The 23607-nt window shown below is 31.3% G+C and overlaps 1 protein-coding gene across 1 annotated transcript; it reads left to right on the top strand.

Moving 5' to 3' along the window:
* Nucleotides 1-9219: 9219 nt before the first annotated feature.
* On the top strand, nt 9220-21241 carry LOC145331641 (uncharacterized). Its single transcript, XM_080176418.1, has 8 exons — nt 9220-9291; nt 9896-10002; nt 11926-11996; nt 12462-12501; nt 15183-15217; nt 18745-18804; nt 19686-19726; nt 20731-21241. The coding sequence occupies exons 2-8, from the start codon at nt 9927-9929 to the stop codon at nt 20825-20827; spliced, it is 420 nt and encodes a 139-aa protein (XP_080032544.1). The 5' UTR covers nt 9220-9291; nt 9896-9926; the 3' UTR covers nt 20828-21241.
* Nucleotides 21242-23607: the final 2366 nt, after the last annotated feature.

The following is a 23607-nucleotide window of genomic DNA, read 5'->3' on the forward strand; positions in this document are numbered from 1 at the left end:
AAAGGGTGGATTTAGAAGCGCATTCTTCATATTTTAATATTAGTCGGTATCTTATTTTTTGGCTGGGTGGGTTTGTCCCACTCCCCAAGAAAATAGCTTGAAACTATCGCAGGATCAGTAGCTATGTACCGAAGGATATCGCTAACCTCTGAACCGATCGGGTTCTCCTATTTTCTGTGGGTAAGATATTGGGTTATCAAATTCGACTCCCCCCTCCTCAAGTGCCCCTAGAGGCCTCTAGGGGCGTAGCCGCTAGTATTCCCTAAAGAGAAGAGCCTTATCGGATCAGTTATTACCGAGATTTTAGGCTTTTAGATATTACATCGTCCTATTTTGTTTTATAGATATTCTTTGTAAACTAAAAGTAGACTTTAATTGATATAACTTGAATAAAATATTCAATATGTACGTTTTTTATGTACATAAAAAAATTTATTTACGTGATTTGTACGTTTTATTTTCAAAATGAACTGGCCAGCCTGTCATAAGTACAAGGGTTATTTGCCCTTGTACTTAACCTACTTTCTTTGTCTATTTATTGTCTGTCACTTTCTCAAATGGCTAAAAGTTTGTTTTAATTGAAAGTAAATATGTTAGCTTGCTTTTCACAGAAGCGACATTTTAGTAAGATTAAGAGAAATGCCTCGCCCCCAAAAAAGGTATAACTTAAATTCATTCACTGACAAAGATCGCGCAAGCAAAAGGTTAATTCTCTGCAATAGTTATTCCCAGGGGTATTAAATAGGTATAACAATGGAGTTATTATTACTTGGATCTTACACCAGATTATCATGTACCCTAACAAAGTGAAACTTGTAGCAGGCGAATACAACGATTCACCCCCTTAACCAAAACCCCCTTCTAATGGATTAACGTACTAACCAATAAGTGATATCCATGTTAGTAACCAAAATTGTAGACAATTTTTTCCCTGTGATAATATCCACGATAATAAGAGTTGAGGATGCAATGGAATGTTAGTTATAGTGGTAACTAATAATTCCTCACATTTGTTGGTTTAAAATCACAGGAACTTTTATTTAATACTGATTGTTTGGTTAAAAACCAGCTGTTTTCATACTTTTCAACCAATAATTTGATCTGTAAAAGCAATTTGTTTATCATTATTCAGGGTGTAAATCAATATGATATGAATGTCTTAACCCTAAAAACCCCATTAGACGCCACCCCCCCCCCCCCCTTTGTTTTTAGTTTTTTTACGTAACGTTCTTATGAATATAATACTGTTACAATTCGATCGCCGAACAAACTTGATTTAATAGTAAAATTCACGAAACCTTTCATTGTAAAGAGCACTCCAAAATGCTGCCTTCTGCCTTCCCGGAGCCGCGCGACGGAGGAATGAAATTTTTTCAAACAATTTTTGCAAGCTGACTTTATACTAATTATTACAAAACTAATATTCTAATATCAAAAATATTTATTTAACTTTTTAAAATGTTTTGTTTCTTCAAGAAGATTTTTCACGGAACATTTTTAAACGGAGAATTGATGAGTGATTCTCGGCTCCGAAATTTTCGGAGATTTTCTCCATGCCTTCCCTTTTTCCCCCCTACACACACACACACACACACAACCATCCCATGTAATGTAAGAAAGAGAGAGAGAATGGCTGAAGGCTAGGAAAATTTTAGTCTGGCTAGCCTTAACAAAAATTGGTAAGGCAGTGTTATTTGGTTAATTTGTTTTATTTACATGTTGCATATGTTTATAAGGCCTTAAAAAGTGATTAATTAATGTTATATTTGAATGTAATAATGTTAAAATCAATTTGTAATTCTTTTTTTGTAGCTAGAATCTTTTAAAGATACCAATATTTAAAAACATACAACATAACTATTTGGAAGCGAAGCTTCTCTACAATACAATCAGTTACGTCATTGCAGTTAAAAACAATTTTAAGCTTTGTATAGTGATTCTTAGGTATAAGGTATGTATAAGTTAGAAAACGTTGCAACTCTATGAAACTTACCAGAAAATAATACGTCGTTCGATTAAATTGAAATATCTATATTTTTAGTTAGCTAATTTATATAATCACTAGCGGCTACGCCCCTAGAAGCCTCTAGGGGCACTTAAGGTAGGAGAGGGAAAAGTTGACCTCATCCCATTTTAAAATTGAGTTTCAAAAGAGTGAAAAAATAATTTTTTGGGGTGAAGACACCCTTCTCAAAAATAGTTTAAAACCTTCCCAGGACCTAAAAGAAGCTTCACTGTAAAGGAGAACAATATCGGTTTAGCAGTTAGCTAGATCCTTCGGGACAGACGAAAAACGCCTACTACTTTATATAATAGGATATTAAAACTTTAAAATTTAGCTGGGTGTCTAATCCTGTTGATAAACAAACAACCAATTTATTCGAGAATTTTTTAGTCAATCTAGCTACTAAGCCCTGTTTATTTTGTGGTTTTTGATTTCCTCCTCTCAAGTTAACCATTATGCTTTTCTTTTTTATTCTTTACTAATGACAATTGCAAACTATTAAAACATAAACTTTCGTAACCACAAGTAATCCTAATATAACTATATCTATTATTAATTTAATAACTATAAACTTTTAGTTAGTCATTAGATTATGTTTGTTTTTCTATTTTACTTTTTTGACAAAAAATTTGTTGTATGATGTAATTTTCCTATTAATTTAATAAAAAGATTCATGGGACAACAAGGCACAATGTTATAAGCAAAGCATCTCTATAATGATGTCCTGGAAATGTATCCTATATTGAAGCAATTTTGCAACCAACAAATTTGTTTCAACTTATATATTTATATTCTGCTTATTTAGGTATGAAAATTTCTACAAATGTTATTGATTAATTGATTTCAAGCTTCGCATTATTGTCATCCTTGTTTTTCTTAAATTTGTAAGATATCTTTCATATAACTTGTAAATAACAACTAAATTTAATACAGAAAAAATATATGTTAAGAATCAATGGCTTAGACTAATAGCAACAAAGTGTAGAACAATCCAACAACATTATTGGTTTGAAAGTGTGTACACATTTTGATACGAAAAAGCAGGTAATTTTTCAACAATTTAATATGCAGTCAAAAGCAGGGATCTAAAGGGATAAGACAATGGCCCATAAATTGATGTACATCTTCAATGATGATACACAAAATTACCACTTCAGTAGATGAAAGGTAGTGGTTGAATCGTTTAAACACTCAACTTTATGAACCAACCAATTAAAATTCTATAAAAAGTCCCCAATGTTAAGCCGACGAAAAAGAAACGTCATTATAAAACTTTGGGGACTAATTTATTAAACAGCACATTGTCCCCTCCCTCCCTAAGTCAAATGATAGCTATCTATCATTACGTCCATCTGTCTGAAGCTTAATATCTCTGTAACCGCTGCCCAGACAAGGTTGTGCTTTTTAGGGAACATAAATACTAGTCCAGTGATGGTTTTAAGCTATATTTGAGAGATTGGGCACCCCTACCTCTAAAAATATTGGGAATAGTCCCTTTCGTAACATAGCCCCATAAGGGGCGATTCGTCGTATTTTTAAAATGGCTTTTTATATGTTATTTTAGGTTAGGTTAGTTTATATTAGGTTAGGTGATTGCCCCACAGGGATAGGTAATTGGCCCCGCAGGGTTAGAGCCCACCGCAGGGGCTAGAAATAGGAGAAAAGCTACTGTGAAAAATACGAAGAATCGCCCCATAAGGTGCGATGTTACGAAAGGGACTATACCCAAAATATTAACTCAAATATTGGGTAACCTTAGGTGCAATTTTTCTTTATTTTTTCTTGAAGCCACTTCTAACAAAATCTATAAAAGAAGCTTCACAGTAAAGGATAACCATATCGGTTCAGTGGTTAGTGAAATCCTTCGCTAGAGACTAAAAAAAGCTTACTACTTCATATATTAGGATTATCTATAATACAAATATATTATTATGTTAACACTTTTGTATATTGCATATCATTCAAGATTATAATGTATGTGTGCTGGTTATTTACTTATTTATCTTATTCTAGTTATTCTAGGATACAGATAGTGATTCAAGATTATAATGTATGTGTGCTGGTTATTTACTTATTTATCTTATTCTAGTTATAACGTTTCAAAGTTATGATGTTTGTGCTGGTTATTTACTTTTTTATCTTATTCTAGTTATTCTGGGATACAGATAATGATTCAAGATTATAATGTATGTGTGCTGGTTATTTACTTATTTATCTTATTCTAGTTATAACGTTTCAAAGTTATGATGTTTGTGCTGGTTATTTACTTTTTTATCTTATTCTAGTTATTCTGGGATATAGATAATGATTCAAGATTATAATGTATGGAATACAGATAGTGATTGAGGATTATAATGTATGGGTGCTGGTTATTTATCTTATTCTAGTTATTCTGGGATACAGATAGTGATTCAAGATTATAATGTATGGGTGCTGGTTATTTACTTATTTATCTTATTCTAGTTATTCTGGGATACAGATAGTGATTTAAGATTATCCCTGGTGATTGTGCTGTGCTAAAAATATTTTCTGGTAAAAATATCCCCCATCCCAATTTGTATAGCATTACTAATTTAGCTAATGTAACACAGTGTTTCTTATCATACACAGGGAGGCAGGGAGAGGACATTAGACTGTAAATTATACTGGACCTTAAAGTTCCATAAATACAATCTCTCATTAGTTGGCTTACAAACTATGGGGACAAAAATCTTCAGTGACCCAATTTTTCCCCTATAACTTAATCTACAAATGGGTAATTTGGTTTATCATAATCAGAAGTGCACATCTATTTATCTTCCATTGTCTTATCCCTCAAGATCCATTCATCTTAAAACTAAACAAGGATGGTAAAATCCATAAAAGAACATCTGATTTTAAGATATTCAGCTGAAATTTTCCATGGCCTTTTTACATTTAATCTGTTATTTTCTGTGCTTCGCTACTTATGGACGTTATCATGTTTTATAATTTATTGGTTGCTTCTTCCCTAGCCTATAGGGGAAAGAGGTCAAGAAAATAGCATGAAACCACTCCAAGACGTCTAGAAAGGTTCACTGAAAAGTACAACCATTCAAATTAACAATTTTAGAGATCTTTGTCTTTCAGTTAAAAAAGCCAACCTCATGTCATACCTCAAAGGGGTAAGGAGGGGCCGAAAAAAGTCTTAAACCATCCCAAGACTTAAATCTAGAAATTAAAATAGCCTAAAACCATACCAGGAACTGTGTTAAGCTTCCCTAAAATGGAGAACTCGATCGGTTTCTTAGGAAACTAGTAAAAGTGGCTGACTCAGATTATGACTTTAAAAAAATTAACCAATGAGAGGCCACTATACGTTTTACCATTGCATTGGTCAATTACAGTGTATACTGACCTCTCATTGGTTAATTTTTTTTGACGTCATAATCTGCCACTTTACTAGCTTCTTTCTTAGTTACTGAAATCTTAATCTTCAGACAGCCGTACTACTACTATGTATAAAAGCCTATATATTAGAATATGAGGAATAAACCACAATAGATTTAATAGCCACACTATACAGGAAGGAAGGGGACAATGGGCTGTTTATTACACTAGTCTCCAAAGTTTTTAATAACGTTTTCTTATTCGTTGGCTTAACAACATTGGGGACTTTTAATGAATTTTGATTGGTTGATTTTTAAGTTGAGTGTCCAACGTTTTATACCAATAAATGTAATCTACATTAAAGGGATTTTGTGCATTATCATTGGGGATGTACATCAATTTATTGGCCATTGTCTTATCCCTTTAGATCCCTGCAGACTATGGCATTCTATCATCCCAAGTGTCAAGTACAAATATAAATAAGAGTATTATTGCAGTTCTCTATTATCCTAATTATTATTCCCAAGAAAAGAGTTTTATTATGAAAAGCAATGAGAATAAATTGTATACTTTTAAAAGCGACACTTTTCTATAATAAGTATCAATCCATCCGTACATACATAACGGTAATTTAGACATGTTAGAATTTTCCTATTGATATAAAACTTTGTATGATGATTCCTGTAACAGTTAGGTATGAGTTGGAAAGCATAGCATTTCTAAAATCTTACAAGAAAGTCCGTACGTCCATTGAAAGTATGGGCGACCAAAGTATGCTGATTTTCAAAACTTTTTTTTGCAATAATTTTTGTATGATATTGATTATCCTATTCATCTGATTTTTGGAATAATGATTCTTAGGACAACACGGTAACATATTTTAAGTATCTCTATGATCAAGTTATAAACATGTAATGTTTATTTGTCCTATAGTTAGATTTTAGAGCTTTGCGTTTATGGATGTTGTCATCCTTGTTTTTTCCCAGATCTTACGTCCATAAAAGGTATGAATAAATGTATATCTACGTCTTTTCTATTGCAAAACATGACAAAAAACTTTATAGTGTTTTTAAAAAACAGCTAATTTATACAAAAAACTGTGTTACCTTTGGTGCTATAAATATATAGGCATAAAGTCATTATTTGAATTGCGTTGATTTTTTATTGACTAAGCTTACCCCCTCTGTTAGCACTTAAGAGATATATATTTTTTAAAAGTGAAGATATCTATAATTACCTTAGTTATTTTAAAAATTGTCTTATCAATTTTAAACTTTACATGATAATTCCTATAACAGTTAGGTATGATTTTGGAAGCTTTGTAAATTTATGATCGTTATCAGAAATTCCATTAAAATTGTTTTGACAATAACTTGATTTAAGAGCTTTGCTTTTATGGATGTTGTCATCCTTATTGTATACAAAAATAAGTGCATAAAACCTAAGTAATAAAAATGTGTTGGATTATATAAACATAAAAAAAAGTTTTTGGTCACCACTCTAAACCCATTACCATGGCCTCTCTGTCCTCAACTATATAAACACCAGGGATTTTAAGGGATAAGACAATGGACGTCAAATTTATGAACATTTCCTTTTTTATAAACAAATTACCCTTTCTGTAGATTAAAGTTATTGGTTTAACTAATTCGGGTTTGAAGTAAAAAACCAATCTTTATAAAAGTACCCAAAGTTTTAATTAATGATATCCTTTCCCTTCCTGAAAATAAGAAAAATAGTGTAAAAGTTTTACAAGGAATATATTATATATCTGTTGTTATATGCCTCCCAAAAAAGAATCTTATACAGCGGAAAGTGTTATGTGTGACGTCATTAAAATACGTCTTAAAGGAAGGATGAGAGTAGAAAGGAAACCCCTAAAAAAGAGATGGATAATAGACGTATTTCTATGACGTCACACATAACATTTTGCTGTCCCTTAAATCAATGCAGAATAAAATCTAAGTTAGTGATGAAAAGTAGTTAATCTGTACTGTGAACGAACAGTTTTAATCATTAATCTTATTTGACAATTAATTAATTTATTTTACAATGATGACTAACAAAATTACCCTTTTTGCAGATTATAATTATTTGTTGAAAAGTATGGACACTAACTGTTGGGACAAAACAATCAAGATTTGATAAAAGTACCCAAAGTCTTTACTTTAAAAATGATAGAAAATGTTTATAAAAGTTTGGGTACAAGTTTAATTTACAGTCTCCTTCTTCCCTGGTTTTGATAAAATAGTGTACTGTATAACAATTTTATGCAAACATCTCGGATACGCATATTCCTACTTTTGGGGAAGCCTAATCAGTGCCACACATAACATCTAGTGTTAGTCATGCAATTTAAATTTTATAAATATTATGAAAAATTGTAAAGTGCACCTGGTACTAAGCAGTAGTTTGGTGTACTATTGTATGTACTGCTTCGTAAGACGGGGCGTAATCTGTCACTGAATAAATGTTTTTTTTATGTTTTTGTTTCCTATACTGTAATTGCCGGGGAGGAAGGTCATAATGGACTGTAAATTATACTGGTACCCAAAGTTTTAGAAGTACATTCTTTCATTCAATAGCATATAAATTTAGGGGAATAGTAGTGTACAAACATTTCAACCAATAATTTTGTTTATCATATATTGGGTAATTACAACAAATTATTCTCTATTACATTATCTTATCCCTGAAGATCCCTGTTTATTGCTGAGCTACCAACGTACATTATTATCCTTGTTTTGATAAAGTTTGTTTATATATTGTGTCAAGTTTAGCTCTCTATATTCCAGTCATACACACTTTATATCATTATTCTAGGGGAGATACAAAATATCATAATTTAGATTTTTGTGCAGGAGGGTAGGGTTTAATTTTTATTTCTGACTTATCTTATACCAACAAAATAAATTTGCCAAAAAAATCACAAGACTTTTATGAGTTTTTCAAAAAAGAAAATTTTCAGTAAAATATATAAACTTAAAAGATTAACTTAGATGTATTGGAATGTTTTAATTATTAGAGAATTAACCAAATATTGGTGTTTTTCGCATATGGACGACAAAATTTGCACAAAATACCTCAAAACAGTTGATTTTAGTCTCTCAGCCCCATTAATTATCAAACCCTTATACAATTAAATTATTTAGATGTAACAAAAATCAAAGGATGAGAGGGAAGGTGGGAAAGGAAACTCTAAAAAAGAGATGGATTTTTGTTACGTCACAAAGATAAAAAGTTAGACACTATTACTAGGTTCACAACTTATAATTTGAAAATTCTTTTGGATGCAATTAACCATTGATATTATTTTTTTGTTGAAAATTTTTTGTTTTTGTAGGACCCCTGTAATATAGAGAAAAATGGCACTTTTATGTGTGGACTGTCCATGTGTCCAGACAAAGTTCTAAATAATGGCAACATTCGGCGACAGGGATAGGGACAGAGCACAAATATTTTTGCAAACTTAATGTTGAATAGTTGCTAATACTGCTAACAAAGTACAATGTTAAAAATGAAGCAACTCTATAATCTAGTCCCAAACATATAAGTACATCCAGAAAACAGTATCCTGTATTCAGATAGTTTTGCAAATAATATACTTAAAATTTTGTTTCCATATATACATTTATATTCTGCTTATTTAAGTGTTAATGTTTGTTTGTCCTTCCGTTTGAGAGCTTCGTTTTTGTGGATGTTGACTAACTTGTTTCAGAAACATTTTAGGTTAAATAAGGCCCAAAAACATTGAAAATCAAAACATGCATTTATATTTCAAAAAAGTTTTATTTTTACTCGTAAATTTAATTTAAGAATAAATAAATACATATTTTTAGGTTAGCTAAATAGATAGCATTTTTTTCAGATTAAAATGTTATTTATGAATAGTTGTAGTGCTTCAAAAAGAGAACTGTTTCATCCATAAGAAAACCAAGGTAGAATATTTAATTCTATTTCATTTTGCAAATAGTTGCCTCGCCACTAGGTTTTAAGGGAGAGCGAAGGTGATCAGGAGATGGCCTATAACCCCCCAACAACATTCATAAAGCTTAACTGAAAAATACAATTAATTCGGATTACCAGTTTTCGATATCTTTCAGACAAAAATGTTACTACTTTATATTATAGGATTGCCTCGCCCCTATGTCCTAGGTGAGGGAAAATAGCCTAAAACCACCCTAAGACATTTTTAACGCTTCACTGAAAAATATAATTCACTCGGACTACCAGTTTCCAAGATCTTTAGCTTTAGACAAAAAAATAACACTTTATCTTAAAGAAAGGGCAAATATTTTCTTTTCCATGTATTCTATTTTCACAACTAATCACATTTAAATTTTATTTGGAAGCTCTACAAAGTGTCCGAAAATTTGAGCCTTGTGACGTAATAATAATGAGGGATGAGAGGAGAAGTGGAAAAGGAAACCCCTTAAATAGAGATGGATCTATTGACGTCACACGGCTCATTTTTTCGGACACTTATAGAGCTTCTTTTATTTTTTTTCTCTGCTAAGATTTCAACCATCTAATATGTTATAGGAAAAAGTTATGATATTTGTTTGTGCCAACAATGAGTGTAACCTGGTTTACCTGGATCTTCTGCCAGCTTCTGGCGGTCATTACCTTGATTAAAAGTGTTTATTCAGGTACCTAGATACTTAATTAGATACCTATATAGGTTTAATTAAGATAAATTGGTAGCTACTGCAATGGTAAGTTAGTAGATAGATAGCCACCTAGTTATAATTTTAATCTGGATCTTCTGCCAGCTGCTTGCGGTCATCACCTTGATTTAAAGTGTTTATTAAGGTACCTAGATAGGATACCCTTTTAAGATAGATACATTATGGATGTACAAGTATTTATCGGCTATTTTAGAATATATATTTTCAATGAAATATTCAACTGTGCCAAATTTGTAAAGGAAATGTGATGCAAATTATCAATTTCCTAAAATTTTATGTAAAATATAAACTCTTGTGAAGAGTTGGAGTCAGAGTTTGGAATTTAAAGGGACTACGAATTACTTAAGTGGGTAGTTATTATTCTATTCATTAAACTTTTAAACTCTTATTAAACTTCTTTTCAAGAAGGGAATAAGATCCTTACTCTAAAACATAGACAAAATTTGACCAAAAGTACTAGAAATCTCAAAAAATTAAAAAATAGATAATGTAAAATATAAATTATAAACTCTTGTGAGGAGATGGAGTCAGAGATTGGAATTTAAAGGGACTACTGGTTACTTAAGTGGATAATCATTATGATTTACATTAAACTTTAAACTCTATAAAGAACTTTTCATAGTGCCTTTAAAAATGAGGCATACTGGCTTACATTTGGTAAATTAAAATGTATACTAGCTTGCCATTGGTAATTTAGTCTGTGCATTGGCCTATACTTGGTCATCTGTATTGTATGATGTCATTTTTTTATATGCACTTATTCAGCTTCCTATAGAAGTTTCTCATTAGGAGATAAGTATATAGATGCTCCAAGCATTTAATATTTTATTTAAAATTTGCTAAATATTGGGTTGATTATTATTTTTTTTAAGGCGTTTTTCATTTGAGTATAGAATCTACCCCTTGGCCTAAAAAGATTAATTTTATCAAATCCAATAGAAATCTTCTCAAAAGATATTTGCAAACAAATTATCAAATCACTTTAATGGACACTATTAATTATTTTATTTGTTCGTAAAATCTCAATAACTATTAAAAAAACCCAATTATTTCTGACTGACTGATCGATAAAAGTAATTTTGCTAAAAAAGTTAATATTAATCTGACCACATAAGTTAACAAAAGTTTATTTAAAATCCTCACTGAGTGAGCATAAATTGTAAATCAAAGTGTTGAAATAAAAATGTATAAATTGTAAAGAATAAACAGGAAAGAACTAATAAAATTATATCTTTCTTTCACCTTTTTACTTTTCATTTCCTCTTTTATGAATGCCACAAAGACGTCCATGCTTTTCTTTTTTAGGGAGGTGGGTTAATCACCCCTTTACCCCCCCCCCTCTTTTGGACGTCTATGATGAATTGCGTTTTTTTCCATCTACTAATTTGCAGGGAGGGAGAGGACATTGGGATGTTTATTACACTAGTCCCCAGAGTCTTTCAATAACGGTTTCTTATTCGTCGATTCAACAACCCTGAAGACTTATATTAAATTTTGATTGGTTGGTTCATTGAATTGAATTTCCAAACGATTCAACCTCTAATTGTAATAAAAAAGAAGGGATAATTTTGTGTATCATCATTAGGGATGTACATCAATGTATCGGCCATTATCTTATCCCTTTAGATCCATTTATCTATCTATCTATCTATCTATCTATCTATCTATCTATCTATCTATCTATCTATCTATCTATCCATCTATCTATCTATCTATCTATCTATCTATCTATCTATCTATCTATCTATCTATCTATCTATCTATCTATCTATCTATCTATCTATCTATCTATCTATCTATCCATCTATCTATCTATCTATCTATCTATCTATCTATCTATCTATCTATCTATCTATCTATCTATCTATCTATCTATCTATCTAGGAGGAATGGTGTCTAACCTGAAATGTACAGTGCAGAGCGAGGACGGGGAGTTGACTACGCAAGTTTGCCATGTAAGTATTCATTTAATTACACATACTTTGTCTGGATGTCCTAACTTGTATGCCAATAAGTACTTACTTTTTTTTGTAGCTAAGCTACTGTTTAACGCTCACTTTGTCTTTTATGTGAGAAATGTGATTTTCCCGAAAGCAATTTAGGATAGTCTACTGATATTTTTAGCGTTGATTCCTTGTACCAATGATAAATTACTTAGTCCGTCGGTGAGTAGGTCAAGCTTCAAAAGACACAAATGTCTATTTTCTATGCATATTTTTTCGTGATTTATTGAATATTCTCTCTTTTAATGACAACTAAACATCTGTTTTGTCAAACCACTTTGTCCGCTTGTCCATCAATCATATTTTGTGCTTTTTGTGGATGTTGTCATTCTTATGTTCTCTACTCCTACAATTAATGATTGTCCTTCGTCTGACATAGCAGCTTACTTTTATGTTGATTTGAACATATTATTTTAGGAAAATGAAGGTTACCACTCTTGTTTCACTAAATTTACAGGTAATACATCCATAATCATTTCATCCATATTTGATGGACCTAATTAAGCTCCCCTGCAAATATACCTCTCAATGACCATATGACTAAATTTCTACATTTTATCAAAATTATCGTTTCCTTGTTAAAGAATGTTGTAATTGTTGTAAGTTATTTTAATAACAAGGATGACAACATCCATAAGTAGCGAAGCACAAAAAATCGTAGATTGGAATACGTACAAGTAGATTAACAGGGTATTCATTAAAATCAAGAATATATTTATTGGATAAAATAAACATGAAAACTTGTTTTATTATGTATGATGACGATGGTCAAAGTAAATTACATAAAAGATGCTCATAAAAATGGGAAAATTTATTTTGATACTGATATCCCAAAAAAGTTTGAAAATTGGATAAAAAAAACAAAGATATGGGGAAATATGTAAAACATACTAATATAGCCAAAAACCTGAATAAAGGCAGCCTGGCCACCATGGTTGTTTTCTTAAAACAACAGAAAATTTAATTTTTATCACCTTAACTTAAAAAAATTAGGAAAAATAGACCATATACACTGAAGATATGAGATATGTGAAAAATATAAAAATAGCCTAAAACCTGCTAAAAAGGCAATCTGGCCGTCATGTTTCTTTTCTTTAATAGACAGGAAATTTAATTTTGATATCTATAATTGAAAAAATTTTGAAAATCAGGCCATAAACACTGAAGATATGGAGAAAATTGTGAAAAATATAAAAATAGCCTAAAACCTGCTAAAAAGGCAGTCTGGCCTTTATGGATGTTTCTTTAAACGATGGGAAATTTAATTTTGATATCTATAACTGAAAAAATTTTGAAAATCGGACCATAAACACTGAAGATATGGAGAAAAATGTGAAAAATATAAAAATAGCCTAAAACCTGCTAAAAAGGGGTCCGACCGCCAATGATGTTTTATAGTCAATTGTGCTCCTTAATGATGGGAATGTTGTCAAAAAATTTCAGCATTCTATCTTTTATAGGAGCTGAGTAAATCCCATTTCCCCCATAGCGTTACGGACTGACTGACGGACTGACTGACGGACTGACTGACGGACGGACGGACGGACAAAGTGAATTATAGAGTAGCTTCGCTACTAAAAAGTGAAAAGTAGTTTACACAATAATCCGTAAAATTGTAAGCAAGCTTACAGTCAAATGAGCTTATTAAGATTAACTGTTCTTAATATTGACCAAACGCATAGTATAATTAAATGCATATCTTAAAAACAGTTCGACCTAATAAGCGCATTTAACTGGAAGCTTGCTCACAATGTTATGGCTTATTGTATAAGCTACTATTCCCTTTTAGAAAATAATATTTCGTTAGATGCAATACTTATATCATTCTATATGTTCTGGCATACATAATTTTATTGACAAACTGACAGACAACGTAATTCATAGAGTAGCAACGATATTTTGAGGGATACCAAAGTAAGAAAATAATAGATAGAAAAGATCTAGATACACACTATCTAAATCAGCCAATAGGAAAACAAGTAGAGGAACAATCCGGACGTTTTATTTGTTAGGAAGTATACAAACTTTTAAATTTATTTGCTTCGTATATTGAGCTATAAAAAGTTACATTTTTAAAATTTCTTAAATTATATCTTGTGAAAATTGGAATGAATCGTATATAACTTTAAATAAATAAAAATTTAAGAAATAAATCTCTTTTCAATTTTGACTAATTACGGGGCCAGATTGACCATCTAGATCTTTTATAACTATTGAGCAAAGAAAACAAAATGAGAGTGAATTGGGGAAAAAGTAAAGATTTCAAAGAAGGGAGACTAAAATTAGTGTTTTTGTAAAACTAAGGGGAAAATGGACTTTTTGCGGCTATTTTCTAATCTCATTCAAAAAGTTTGACGCTTATCCTATTTTTTTCATTTGTATGTATCTGAATAGATAGTCTTTAATCAATAACAAGTTCCACTAAAATAGGTTTATATTATTAGCATGATAATTATTTGGTTTTACCCCACACAATAAATGCCGTACACCCTAGGACTTACTCCCCTCTGCACGCCTATTGTAGACTGTAATGAATCCCAATAAGGCTTACACCCCCCAGCTTCTCTTTTGTTTTCTGTATTGCACGCCCCTACAGGTTTCACCATCTGCAAACCTCTTGTTGTCTCTGTTTTTTTTTTGTAAAAGTCTCTAAAATTTACACTCCCTTACACCCCTCTTGTTGTCTGTATTGCATAACCCTAAAACTTACAACTCCCTGCACCCCACTTGTTTTTTTTTGTATTACAACCCCCTAAAGCTTACAATAATATCCCCCCCCCCCCAAACACCAATCTTGTTGTCTAAATTTACAGAAACCTACACCACTCTTGTTGTCTATATTACAAACCCCTAAAACACACACCACGTTAAAACCCGCTTTGTTTTCGTGAAAAGTGGTGTTAATGTTTTCATACATAGGACTTTTATGGATTTTTAGAACTGTTTTGCTATTTCTTATCATTGGTTGCATTTTATAAGCACTGATTAAAATTAGTCCAATCACATTAGAACCTACTACTAACACACTTCTTATAATTAACTTATTTTCAACCATGGGTTGCGTTCAGGGAGGGACAGGACATTGGAAGGTAAATTAGACAGATATACAAATAGAAAGACTTTACTTATTTATTTTAGATGGCAAGCTTACGGGCAGAGGATGTTCAAATAAGGTAATATTTAGTTTTTGTTTGGTGGTTTACAGTCCAAATCAGAATCTGTTAATTTGGTTTGTCTGTCTGTCCTTCTAGTCTTACTTCTATAAGCTTTTTCCTATTCAGTTTTCTTTCTCATTATTTTTCTTTCTGTCTTTATCTTTTTTTTTATTTATCTATCTTTCAGTTTTTTGTTTCTTTCTCCCTTTCCCCCCCTCTCTCTCTCTTTCTCTTTCTCTCTCTCTTTCTTTTTCTCTTTCTCAATCTTTTCTCTCTCAATGTATTCTCAAATGTTTAGCAAACAGTTATAAGTATAACAAAAGGCAAAGTGGTTTCCCTTGAGTACCTAACGACCATAGACCCCCCTAGTTATATTTTTGCATGATAGTTTTTTTCCCTCAAGTCAGGTTAAATTGAGTACAAAATAGGGTAGACTTCAGGTTTTGAGCACCTTGCAGTTATAGGGCCCGTAGTGTAAGCCATCCTCGGGGTTACGCATAAAGAAAAAAGCCATCCCTATTTTCAATTATTAACAAATTTAGGCGGGGGGAGGTGGTTCTGTGCTCACAAAGTTACTTTAAGGGAAATCACCAAAGAGGGTAGTACTGTATTAAACCAAATATAAATATATACAAAGAATTTTAAAAAATTTAGTCTCCCCCAATAAAATGAAGATTTGATAAGGTTTGACAGCAAACAGATTCACAATATGTAAGCTGAAAACACTTATAAATCTAGGACAAATTTTGTAGGCAAAGCTACTCTATGTCTCTGTATATACCCAGGAATCTAAAGGGATAAGACAATGGCCGATTAGTTGATGTACATCACCAATGTTGAAACATAAAATTACCCCTTCTGTAGATGAAAAGTAGTGTTGAAAAGTTTTAACACACAACTTAATAAACCAACCAATCAAAATTTACTGAAGTCCCCAAAGTTGTTTAGCTAACGAATAGAACTAGTGTAATAAACATCCCATAGTCCTCTCTCTCTCTGATATGTACGGCCGTCCGTCCGTCTCCACCAATTAAATGTCAAAATATAAGGTTTTACATGATAGCTATTCTATTTAGTAAATCAACCTAGCTGAAAAACAATTTTTAAAATCTTTTTTTGGTTTGTTTTAACTAGCAGTATCAAAATTTTTCAACAACTAAGTTCAATCTACAAAACGGGTAAATTTGCTTAATAAAATTTTTATTTGCTTAAAAGTCTTTCTTTCTGGATATCTATAAATTTCCTACTTTTTATGAAAACAAACCCAGGAAGAAAAACCTCATCAAGAACTCTTATTAAACAGTTAGTTCGTTTTTGAGATCTTAATATACAAAATCAACCACACACAGGCTAAAGAGAAAAAGACAATTCTCTACTTTTGTAAATTAAAGTCATTTTTAATGAAATATAAATTTTACTGAACCCAGAATAAAATATTAAAACCTTTTCTACTTATTTTAATGGACTTGTACTAGAAAGAACTTTTTCACTTACTTTTTATTCTTTACAACTTTTATTCTGAATCTTTTATCCGGTTGGCATATAAAACAACAACAAAAGATAACTAATAGTAATAGAGTTACTTAGAAATATTAGACATATTGTCTGATTCCACCAATAAGAGAATACTAAAGGAACATACAAGAAATCTCATTGGTTGAAATTATGTACACACTTTGTTACATAAGGCCATAATTTTTTCATTTCGTTTGTATCATAAGTCAGCTATAATTTGTCGCATATTTTAGGATTAAGCTTTTCATGGGTAAATTAATTTGTGTAAATATTCTTCCCTCATATACTGTTAAGCATATGACAAAACATATATTAAGTTAGTGAAATTCTTTTGATAAAGTTAGCTTTCTAAAAAATATATCGTCAAATTTCGTCGCCCGTATTTAGTATATATCACAATGTAAATAATAGTTTTAAATTTTTTCCCTTTTTGATTTGAGGATATACAAACTTTCCCGATTTTGTATAATTTTTGAGGAACACGACTCCAGTGACGTGATATTTTTCTTTCCCGAAAAAGGGAAGGTGGGAAGAAAATCTCTTCAAAAGAGATGGGGAAAGCCCCCTTTTCTCCCATCTCTTTTTTGTTCCCCCCTTCCCTTTTTTTTCTTTCCCCCTTCCCTTTTTCGGGAAAGAAAAATATGACATAACTGGAGTCGTGTTCCTCAAAAATTATACAAAATCGGGAAAGTTTGTATATCCTCTTTGATTTTGACGAAAAATGGGGTCAGTTGGACTATCTAGATATACTATGTCTATTCTACTAATTGAAACTCAAACAAGGAGGACACTTCCATAAAAGCTTATACTTAAGATTTACCGACCCTAATTGTAACAAAGCCTCGATTTTGATAATATTTTCCATAAGTATAGATGTATAACCTAGACAACTACCTGGTTCCAGTGGTAGGGACCTTTTTTGTCTGCTAGCAAATTGCTTTCTGCTCTTTTGTAGCGACATGGCTGAATTTATACATCCGACGTTATTGACTGATATTCAAAGACCTAATTAAAAGTCGGAACTGGGTTTCCATTCCTTGAAAATACAGTTATTTAACCCCTGCCCCCTATAATCTTTTACTTTAATTTATGAAATTAATTAATAACATTATTGAAAGTCTACTCTATAATTGCTCGTGTCTTTTAGTTTTTTTTACTACAAACATAATATTACTTTGAAATAATTTAGAAAAAAATATTAGCTGAACGGTAAAAATACCTTTTTATACTAAAGTTTAACAAAAGGCTTAGTTCTTATAATCAGACTACCATAGAATAAGATAAAATTAATTCTAAAACTACTTTTTAAAGATTATTATAGAATTAGCTGCTTTGTCCCAAGCCTCTAGGGGAGGACAGGGGAGGTCAGAAAAGTAGAATAAAACCAACCATAGACATGTTCAAAGCTTCCCTGAAAAGTGCAATCTATTTGAGCTAGAAATTTCTGAGATCTTTGGCTTCAGACAAAAAACCTTACTATTTTATATTAAATCAAATTCTAGATAATAAAGCAAGGATGGTAACATACATTAAAACACAACTTACTTAAACTCAGACTAATGAGCATTGATATTGATAGAATAGGAGTGCACATGATATCAATGCTATTAAGATTCTAATAAGCTCTTTAGCATATACTTACATATACGTGCAAGGGTGGGGGTAAAGAGGTATTTACAACAGACGTCCAATAATGGGGTTAAATGGGGTGTTTATCCCTCTCAAACTTTGAAACTCATTTTACCGCCCTCAAAATAAAAAAAAGCATTTTTAGATAAGTTTTAAATCCGGTAAAATATCAATTATAGACTAAAGAACTATTTCAGGTTAAAACCTATGGAGACACTTGGAAGACGAAGAAAGTCCCTCAAAAATGAGCATGTTACGTCATAAAAACGAGGGATTTTCCATCCCTTTTTTACTGGGTTTCTTTCCCACTCCTCCTCTCCTCATCCCTCATTTTTATGACGTCATTGAGGGACTGTCTTCAGACACTTGTCTTTAATTAACAAGTTTCCTTTTCATTTTAGAAATTTGAATTATCGCTGACAGAAAAAGAAATATGCGAAACTTTTCAAGATACTGTGAAGGTAGGTCTATCTTTTTATTTATCTCTCCATCTACTTTTTATCTAGTAGATTCAGTAGCGAAGTTACTCTATGATTCAATTTTTATGTCCTTTCGTCGGTCTGTACCTAATGCTTTAAAATACTTATTTGCTTCCAATAAACAATTTACTTGGCCTGTCAATCTGTCTATCATTCTAAAAATATTTTTTACAAAGGTTTCCTGAATTATACTAATAAATAATCAGATATTTTCTATCTTTTTTTAAAAGCGAAGCTTTTCTATAATTAGGGTCGGTCCGTCCGTACGTCCGTAATGGATAGCTTTTTTCGTTAATTTAGGCATGTCAGAATTGTCCTATCGATTTCAAATATTGCATGGTGATTCCTTTAGCAGTTAGGTACGACTATAATCATTACCAAAATGTCCGTACGTCCATTTTAAACATGATGATTTTTTTACTTTTTTAACATCAAATTTTTATGTGATCTAATTATCCGATTGATCTGATTTTTGGTATATATTGATTCCTGGGACAACAAAGTATAATGTAATAAACGAAGCAACTATATAATCAAGTCCTAAAAATGTAAGTATGGCCATAAACATTATCCTGTATCAAGCAGTTTTTTAACAAATTTACTCACAATTTTTCTTTGACTTTTATACATTTATATTAGGATTATTCAGTTCTGAAACTATACAAGTGTTAACGTCCTTTTGTCCTACCGTTTCAGTGCTTCGCTTTTATGGATGTTGTCATCCTTGTTTTATAACCAATGAACATCTTCTTTATATCTCACTTTATATCTCAAAATTTTTAATGATCAATATATTTTTAGCGGTCATTCTGGTAATGATTATCGAGTTGCTTCGCTTTCTAAATCGTACCTAACTTTTTTAGGTTGAGAAGTTCTGCTATTGTACTTTCTATCTCTGTAACAGGTTAATAATAGCTATTTATCGCATCGTATTATAGATAACTTTCTGCGGATATTCAATAAAAAAATAAATACCAATTGGGCGTTCTCCTCTTAGAAATATTTTTTTCAATTTTGAAAATTTTTATACCTCCCCACCCACCCCGACAGAACAAATATTTCAGGTTAGGTTAGGTTTTAGGCTAGGGAGCCGAGCGCTGCGGCTAGGCAGGTAAGGGTGCCGAGCGCCACGGCTAGAGTTCAAGGCCAGGGCTAACAATGCTGATATCAATTTTATGATTTTTATTTTAACACTCTTGGAAAATTGTATATTCTACGATGCTATACATGATTTCTCAGTATGCCTGAGAACCGGGTCTAATCCAGAGGATATTACTCGTTAATTAAAATTAATCAGCTACTTTTAGCTTTGGTCTGTCGGTCTAATCTATTTGTGAGTGTGCAGTCAATGAAATTTTTCTCGCCAATTTTCCCTTCTGAATTATGACAAGTTACACGTTTTATAAATTGTTCATTCTTTTTCAAATCAATACACGGAAATAACAGGCTATCTGTCTGTATGTGTGGAATTAAGAAGGATTACGCTGAACTGATATGGTTCTCCTTTTAAGTGAAAGTTTATTTTATTCACAATAGATTAAATGTTCTACATTTTTAAAATTTAAAATGTAAAAGTTTAGATGTATAACCCAAACAACTAACTGGCCCAAGAAGTGGGGATCTTTTTCGTCTGCTAGCAAATTGCTTTCTGCTGTTTGTAGCAACTTGACAGTTTTTATATTTCCGACGCTATTGACTTTTATTCAGAGACCCAATTAAAGGTCGACACAGAGTCATCATCCCAAAGGGAGATTTATATATAGCCTGCTTCCTCTATTTTACTTTAATGAAGAAATAGGGCCTATTATTGGTCAAAAGGTCGACCTACACTATTATGAAATCGTTGCCCCTTTATATCTAAGGCTTTTCTACCATTAGATTTATAATTACTATTGTTTTTAATTTCAGAAAGTTACCAAACTCCTCGTGTAGACGACTACATAGTAATGTGAACCTACAATCCATACTTTTATTATATCCATTATATACAATGTTTAGGTTTTAACAAGGCTGACAGTATCCATAAAAGCGAAGCCTATTGAAAGACTTAAAATTTAGAAGTTGACACAATAAATGAAATAAAAATAAAACGATAGTACCAAACGAAATATTTCATAATAATCAAGTTATTTTAAAGCAAATAAAAATGGAATCTGTAGTATAAGTGACGAATTAGCTGACGGACATACGGACAGACGTTAATTTTCAAGTAGTTGTACTGACGGACAGACCTTTTATCATAGTTATAGAGTTGATTTTCTTGTCGAATTGTGCCAAATTACTTGTCTATGACAATTACAATGACCTACAGAGCAACCATAATTTTAGAAAAGCTTCGCTTTTTTGTAGTGATTATTGTTAAATTATAATTAATGATTATGACTTGACCCCACTGTGTTATCAAATACATGTAGATATTCATTTATGTTTATTTTCTTTTTTATTGAATAAAAAAATATTTAAATACATGTAAAATGATATAATGTACAAAAAATTATGAAAATATATCATAAAAAATTAGTGTAAAAAAAGATTACAAAATTAAGTTTGCAAAAAGGTTTAAAAAGGTTGAAATTTTTTTTTTGAAAGAAACAAAATTAGCAAAACCCAATTAATTTAGTTGTTAGAATCTCAATCTGGAATTGGTTGATCATAGATTACCTTGTTAAACAGCGGTGCTATTCTTTTATCAACAACTTGCGGTTACGCTCCTAGAGCCCGATTGGTGGCCCGTAAGGGGGGGGGGATTCATTTTTTTCTAGGGGTGATTTCTCTTGGGAGATTGGTGGTACCATCCCCCAAAACAGTTATAAACCTTCCCATGACCCATGAGAAGCTACACAGACAGACAGATATAGATCCTGTTACTTTTATACAAGGATAGACTAATGTCCAAAGAAGTTGTATCAACTTTTTTGCTTTTTATTTAAGATAGCTAGCCGGTCCTTTCAGTAAGTAGTAGATGTAAAATTTTTCATAGAATTCAGATATGCAATCGGTTTTTTTTGTAGACCTCTTATTTTTAAAGTAATTTAAGTTTTTTAAAAAAATAATTAAGTCGGTTTTAAGGTACTAAAACGCAACAAAATAAAAGAAGAAAATGGCCAGTATGAACAAAAATAGTAAGATCTTTAATTTGACACCTTATTTTTAAAATTCTGTTGAGTAATTATTGAAAAAATCTATTTTTTTAACCTCGGTTTAATAAAAACTTTAGACCTAAATATTTTCTCAAACAGACATAAAAAACATGGGTTCATATATACCTTTAGAATCAGAAAAATATTACGAATCTATTCTAAGCAAAATTGAAAAAGTTTTATAAAACTATAATAAAAAAAATAAGTTTATTTTAAGAATCATAATTTTCGGCTTTAAAGGGTTAGCTTGAACCAAACCTGAACCAAACCTAAACAAAAGACAATGCAATGTAGCAGATATTTTTTAAACACAAGAAACAATAATGTATTTTTAACTGCATTGTTTTGAAGTTTATAAACAGACTGATGCATATTTGTTCATAATTTTTCATTCTTTACATGTTCTTTAATATCACTATATTTATTGTAGTATCTATTGTATATATTGTATGAACGTTCTCCTTTTTTTCTGGCTATTCTATAGGTTAATTTTATAGATTAAGCTTCCCGATTCGTCAATTTTTGCGATTTGTGATTGGCTAGTTTAGTAGTTACAATTCTTAAAATAACTTTTTTATTTTTTCTATTTTTTATTACAATTTTTTAAACTTTTTCAATTTTGCTTACAATGGATTCATATTATTTTTCTCATTCTAATGGTATATATGAACCCATATTTTTTATGTCTGTATGAGAAAATATTTAGGTTTAATGTTTTGATTAAACCAAGGTTAAAAAAATAGATTTTTTCAACAATTACTCAACAGAATTTTAAAAGTAAGGTGTCAAATTAAAGATCTTACTATTTTTGTTTATACTGGCTATTTTCTTCTTTTATTTTGTTGCGTTTAAGTACCTTAAAACCGACTTAATTATTTTTTTTTTAAAACTTAAATTACTTTAAAAATAAGAGGTCTACAAAAAAACCGATTGCATATCTGAATTCTATGAAAAATTTTACATCTAATACTTACTGAAAGGACCGGCTAGCTATCTTAAATAAAAAGCAAAAAAGTTGATACAACTTCTTTGGACATTAGTCTATCCTTGTATAAAAGTAACAGGATCTATATCTGTCTGTCTGTGTAGCTTCTCATGGGTCATGGCTAGCTATCTTAAATAAAAAGCAAAAAAGTTGATACAACTTCTTTAAGCAAAAAATTGACACTTCAGTTTGTTGTACTTTCGACAAAATTCGATGTCAACGAAATAGCTCCAAGTCTAGCAGGTATAGTTGGCAACCATTATTTGATGTCAACGAGATAGCTCCAAGTCTAGCAGGTATAGTTGGCAACCAGTATTTGATGTCAACGAGATAGCTCCAAGTTTAGCAGGAATAGTTGGCAACTATTATTTGATGTAAACGAGATAGCTTCAAGTCTAGCAGGTATAGTTGGCAACTATTATTTGATGTCAACGAGATAGCTCCAAGTCTAGCAGGTATAGTTGGCAACTATTATTTGATGTCAACGAGATAGCTCCATGTTTAGCAGGTATAGTTGAAAACTATTATTTTATGTCAACGAGATAGCTCTAAGTTTAGGAGGACTAGTTGGCAACTATTATTTGATGTCAACGAGATAGCTTCAAGTCTAGCAGGTATAGTTGGCAACTATTATTTGATGTGAACGAGATAGCTCCAAGT

Source organism: Acartia tonsa, chromosome 11, assembly GCF_053477335.1.
Source record: "Acartia tonsa isolate MP-2025a chromosome 11, ASM5347733v1, whole genome shotgun sequence".
Classification (NCBI taxonomy): Eukaryota; Metazoa; Arthropoda; class Copepoda; order Calanoida; family Acartiidae; genus Acartia; species Acartia tonsa.